At 50.3% G+C, this 6,385-nt stretch overlaps 1 protein-coding gene across 1 annotated transcript; it reads left to right on the forward strand.

The window, feature by feature from the left end:
• The first annotated feature begins 1,983 nt into the window (after nucleotides 1–1,983).
• On the forward strand, nucleotides 1,984–3,017 carry LOC123185343 (quinone-oxidoreductase QR2). Its single transcript, XM_044597242.1, has 2 exons — nucleotides 1,984–2,115; nucleotides 2,217–3,017. Exons 1-2 carry the CDS (start codon nucleotides 2,093–2,095, stop codon nucleotides 2,806–2,808), a joined length of 615 nt encoding a protein of 204 aa, XP_044453177.1. The 5' UTR covers nucleotides 1,984–2,092; the 3' UTR covers nucleotides 2,809–3,017.
• Nucleotides 3,018–6,385: the final 3,368 nt, after the last annotated feature.

The following is a 6,385-nucleotide window of genomic DNA, read 5'->3' on the forward strand; positions in this document are numbered from 1 at the left end:
GTTTTGGGCCTGCTGTGTTGCCCTATCTCTTTCTTGAAACTAGATCTGCCAGGCTACCTTCGGTCATGATGGTTTGGCAGAGATGCAACATGTAAAATTACTGAGCTAAGTTGGGTTTGATAATGCGATCATAAAGAAGATGCAGAAGGCATTGTACATGTGTACAGTAGGCACACATTTGAATGTCCTTTAATCGCTATGTGTTACAATAGTGTGCAAGTACCGAGCCCTTTTCTGCTCAAAAAGAAAATACAATTTCCACCTTGAATGGGGTGCTCCTCATGGTCTTTGCACGAGCAGTTAACTATAAAAGGAAAAGGATCGACCCTCTTTTTAGAGAAAGGGTTGTTTGCTATGAGAGAAATATCTCATACTTTTATGTATTTAAAAATATACACCCTAAGGTCCCTAACAAGTCATTTGTATGACAGACTGGACCAAAAATCATTGAGTTTTAACAAACAGAAGAGATGCATACAAATAATTATTCTTTATATATTTGTTGCCCATGTTAAAACAATGTGTGTTTGTGTAATTTTTTTTGTAGAGTATGAGAGAGATGGAGATGTGTTATGTCGATGCTAAAAAAGAATACACCAACAAAGGTGTTGAGGCGTTGAAAGCACTAAAAATTCATCAAGTTTTATATACAACAAAAGGCCCGTGGCAACGCACGGGCATTGTACTAGTACTGCTTAGTGTCGTGATTATTTATAGAATATAGCATATAATAGAATTTATTCTATCTTATCCACAAGGTTCAAGCAATACATAAATAATTTTATCAATTCTTCATCCCCATACGTCCGCCTACCCTTCCCTCCGCCTCCCCTCCCCTCCAGATCCCCTCTGCCTTCCCTCCTCTCCCGCCGCCGTCGAACCCCGGCTGGGCAAAACCCGTGCGAGGGAGGAGGGGGGGTGATGGCGGCCGCCGGGCGTTCCTTCATGGCGGCTTGGAGGCGTGGCTATGACGGTGAATCTTGAGAGGGCGCCTCGGACGACGTGTGTGTGGCAATGGTGTCGGTCACACAGCAATGTAACCTCCTCTACCTTTGGCTGTTTCAATGCCGATCCAAAGGGATCTGGTCGATGGGTGTTTCCTCGCGGTGGCTTCTCAGCGGCGGATCAAGTGGAGGAGGAGATGGTGCCCTAGCTGCTAAAGTGGGTGAGGATGAGCCATCATCGGCGACGCCCGTGGGTGTCGTTTTTCTCGTTGAAGGCGATGGTGGAGGCGCCCCTCGCTCCATTGTTTCCGGTGGAAATCTTATATCTGGAGGAGGCTACCATTGACGGCGGCGCCTGTAGGCGTTGTAGCCCTTGTTGGAGGTGTTGAGGGGCCTCTTGGATCGGATGATGGTGACGTCTTTGTTGTCACCCCCGTGGGGGCATTATCTTTCAAGACATTCATCGGCTGGATGGACATGTGGATGGCTTGGTGGTTGGGCATCGGCAGGTGGTGGAGCGGTGCCTTATCCTACACATCGATGGCGGCGTATCTCGGCGTCATGGCGCAGTGAAGACTCGGCGTCTGATAGGTGGTGATGAACTCGTGCAGGAGGATGACGCTGTTTAGGGTCGTGATGATGTCGATGGCAGAGAGACCCAAAAAGGTTGATGCATTAGTATCTGATATGAGAATGGATCGATGGATTAAGGAGGTGATGGCCCTTTAGCGTGCGCATGTGGTGTCCACTGAAAATGCGCCAGACTGATGTGTAATCCAGTCCATATGATCTGGCTTGGATGGGGCGTCGAGCGTTAGACGTCAGTATCAACGCTATGACCACGTACGCAACGAGCGCCATGTTAATCAGAGTTTGACCACACTTCTTTATACGCACTGCACAAGACTCATAATTAGCAACGCCGGGTGATGATCATCTTCTTTATTCAATAACCTTTTTAAATAATCTGCAAGATTACGACTACAAGACGTCAAATTAACAATCCTCAAGGCTCCAGCTTCCCCTACAAATACCGGAGCCTCCGGCATCTTTCTTCACCAGCTACCTACAGTGAAGTGCAAGAGGAAGCAAAGCAATTTAGAAAACAACCAATTTTTACAGTAGAATTGTCTAGCTGCCGATCGGCAATGGCGACCAAGATCTACATCGTGTAATGCTCCGCCTATGCTCTGCCCACTCTTCTTCCGGCTAGTTTAGCTCAATGGTTTGCTTATTACTCCATTTTTTTCTTGTTCATCTGCATCGATTCAGGTACTATTCGATATGGGGACACGTCGCGACGCTTGCGGAGGAGATTAAGAAGGGCGCCGACTCCGTCCCCGGCGTTGAGGTCAGCGTCTGGCGGGTGCCGGAGACGCTGCCGGAGGATGTGCTGGGGAAGATGCACGCGGCGCCGGGGCGTGAGGATCACCCCGTCATAACGGCACGGCAGCTGGCTGAGGCCGACGGCATCCTGTTCGGCTTCCCGACGCGGTTCGGCATGATGGCCGCGCAGATGAAGGCCTTCTTTGACTCCACCGGCGGCCTCTGGCAGGAGCAGTCCCTTGCCGGCAAGCCCGCGGGCGTCTTCTTCGCCACGGGCACCCAGGGCGGCGGCCAGGAGACCACGGCTCTCACGGCCGTGACGCAGCTGGCGCACCACGGCATGCTGTTCGTGCCTGTCGGCTACACGCACGGCGCCGCCATGTTCGCCATGGACGAGGTCAAGGGCAGCAGCCCATACGGAGCTGGTACCTTCGCCAGCGCCGATGGCAGCAGAATGCCCAGCGATGCCGAGCTTGCCTTGGCGGCGCACCAGGGAAAGTACTTTGTCGGGATCGCTAAGAAGCTCAAGGCCGTCTGAACTGCTCACGGCACGGGGTTTCGGGGATTGCACATCGTGTATGCATGATTTCCAGTTGCACATCGTGTATGCATGATTTCCAGTTGCACATCGTGTCAGCTGGATAAAAGTTTATTTATTTACCAATTACTATAATGTACTTCCCCTCAAATTTTTTTTTACTATAATGTACTGGTTTCTATTGTAATTTTCTTTAAGCTATTTCTATACCATGTTTGGAAAGAATAATGCGTGCACCGTGGCAACACCCCTGCTCAAAAAATGGTTTCTCCGGCCGGTGAGGGTTCAGAGCAACTCGAACAGGTCAACTACCCACATTTTGTCCGTTTTATGTCCGTTTGTATCAGTCGAACGGACGGTTGTATCCGTTTTTTCGTTTGGGTCGGTCCTTGCACTCAACAATAACCTGATACAATTTTTTCGCGTGTACTTATAAAAAATACAAAAACATCCATTCAAGTTTAACTTCATTAAACATTAAACGACCGGTCAACCGCCGGCAAAAGTCCACTTAAAACATTAATAAAATTTAAAATAAATATTAAAAAAACTTGCGCCCTAGCACGCTGCCCTAGGCGTCGTCATCCTTCCCTAAGTCGGCGAGGTCGATGCGCCGACCTAGCCCAGGGTAATGCGCTCTCCCACGCCGCCAGCGCCGCCTCCTCCGTCGTTGTGACGCCCCCGATTCAATCGTACACTAATCATATACGCAAACGTGTACCATCAAGATCAGGGACTCACGAGAAGATATCACAACACAACTCTACAAATAAAATAAGTCATACAAGCATCATATTACAAGCCAGGGGCCTCGAGGGCTCGGATACAAGAGCTCGATCATAGACGAGTCAGCGGAAGCAACAATATCTGAGTACAGACATAAGTTAAACAAGTTTGCCTTAAGAAGGCTAGCACAAACTGGGATACAGATCGAAAGAGGCGCAGGCCTCCTGCCTGGGATCCTCCTAACTACTCCTGGTCGTCGTCAGCGGGCATCACGTAGTAGTAGGCACCTCCGGTGTAGTAGGAGTCGTCGTCGACGGTGGCGTCTAGATCCTGGGCTCCAACATCTGGTTGCGACAACCAGGGAGAAGGAAAAGGAGGGAGAAAGCAACCGTGAGTACTCATCCAAAGTACTCGCAAGCAAGAAGCTACACTACATATGTATGCATTGATATCAACTAGAATAAGGCTATCATAGGTGGACTGAACTGCAGAATGCCGGAATAAGGGGGATAGCTAGTCCTTTCGAAGACTACGCTTCTGGCAGCCTCCGTCTTGCAACAAGTAGAAGAGAGTAGACTGAAGTCCTCCAAGTAGCATCGCATAGCATAACCCTAACCGATGATCCTCCCCTCGTCGCCCTGTGAGAGAGCGATCACCGGTTGTATCTGGCACTTGGAAGGGTGTGTTTTATTAAGTATCCGGTTCTAGTTGTCATAAGGTCAAGGTACAACTCCAAATCGTCCTGTTACCGAAGATCACGGCTATTCGAATAGATTAACTTCCCTGCAGGGGCGCACCACATACCCCAACACGCTCGATCCCATTTGGCCGGACACACTTTCATGGGTCATGCCCGGCCTCGGAAGATCAACACGTCGCAGCCCCACCTAGGCACAACAGAGAGGTCAGCACGCCGGTCTAAACCTAAGCGCACAGGGGTCTGGGCCCATCGCCCTTAGCACACCTGCATGTTGCGTACGCAGCCGGAAACAGAACTAGCCCCCTTAATACAAGAGCAGGCTTACGTTCCAATCCAGCGCGCGCCACTCAGTCGCTGACGTCACGAAGGCTTCGGCTGATACCACGACGCCGGGATACCCATAACTACTCCCGCGTAGATGGTTAGTGCGTATAGACCAAATGGCCAAACTCAGATCAAATACCCAGATCTCGTTAAGCATGTTAAGTATCCGCGAACGTCGACCAGGGCCAGGCCCACCTCTCTCCCAGGTGGTCGGAACCTGCCCTGTCGCTCCGCCTCAAAGATCCACTCGCGAGTGCTCCTCAAGCCGACCCATCTTTAGTCACCACATGTATCATGTATAAAGTATATAGTATATACCCGTGATCAACTCCCGAGTGATCACGGCCCGATAGTATAGCATGGCAGACGGACAAGGATGTAGGGCAACTGACGAAAAACTAGCATCCTATACTAAGCATTAGGATTGCAGGTAAGGTAACAACAGTAGTAGCAAGGACAGGCTATGCATCAGTATAGGATTAACGGGAAGCAGTAACATGCTACACTGCTCTAATGCAAGCAGTATAGAGAAGAGTAGGCGATATCTGGTGATCAAAGGGGGGGCTTGCCTGGTTGCTCTAGCAAGAGAGAGGGATCGTCAACTCCGTAGTCGTACTGGGTAGCAGCGGTGTCGGTCTCGGTGTCTAGCGAGAGAAGAGGGGGGAGAAACAATAAATATTTAAGCAAACAGATGCATAGCGATGCATGACATGACAAGTAGCGATGATAGGGGTGCCCTATCGCGGTATGAGGTGATACCGGTGAAGGGGGGGAACATTCGGGAAAGTATCCCCGATGTTTCGCGTTTTCGCACAGATGAAACAGAGGGGGAAAGTTGCGTGTTCGCTATGCTAGGGATGCGTGGCGGATAAACAGGCTGCGCATTCAAATTCGTCTCGTCGTTCTGAGCAACTTTCATTTAGAAAATATTTTAATCCGAGTTACGGATTAAAAGATATGATTTTCTAAAGATTTTATTAATTTTTGAGATTTAATTAAGTATTTAATTAATTCGAAAATGATTTAATGACATCAGCATGATGTCATGCTGACATCAGCAGTCATCAAAGTTGACTTGGTCAACCTGACATGTGGGTCCAGGGGGGACCCACATGTCATCCTCTAATTAGGTTAATTAGGGTTTAGGTTAATCTAATTACAGTTTAATTAAACTTAACTAGTTAATTAAATTAATTAAACCGGATTAATTAACTTAATTAATTTCTTAATTAATTAATTATTAATAATTAATTTTATTAAATCATTTTTATTTTTATTAATTATATTTATTTATTTTTTTAATACCTTTTTTTTAACAAAACGTTCTGGGGCTGGGGCCCCCATGTCAGTGGGCCAAAGGCCTTATCGGTTCGGTCTAACGGGCGTCGTGTGCAGGGGGGTGCGGGCGCAACCCGTAGCCCGATTGGGCGCCTGCACAGGCCAGTGGAGGCGCCAGGCGCGGGTGGCCATGGCCACGGCGAGGCCACGGGCGGAGCGGTGCCGTGATGAAGCGGCGGCCACCGGAGGAGGGCGCCGGGGCCGTGGAGAGGTGCGGCCGGACCGAACGGCGACCGGCCTTGGTCAGCCACCACGGGCAGGGAAGAGGGGAGGCGGGCGTTAGCCGCGGTGACCGGGGGGGCGATGACTGGGGCGGTACAGGGGGCCGCGGCGAGGGCGCGCGCGCGAGTGCGCGCGGCCAAGCAGGGGAGTGAGGGCGGCGGTTGCGGTGAGCACACGGAGAGCGCGGGGTTGCGGGCGTTCGTGCGCGACGAGTGGGATGGCGAGGCGTGCACGGGGCGCACGCGCGCGGTGGCCGCGGCGACGAGC

This window comes from Triticum aestivum, chromosome 2A (assembly GCF_018294505.1).
Source record: "Triticum aestivum cultivar Chinese Spring chromosome 2A, IWGSC CS RefSeq v2.1, whole genome shotgun sequence".
Lineage (NCBI taxonomy): Eukaryota > Viridiplantae > Streptophyta > Magnoliopsida > Poales > Poaceae > Triticum > Triticum aestivum.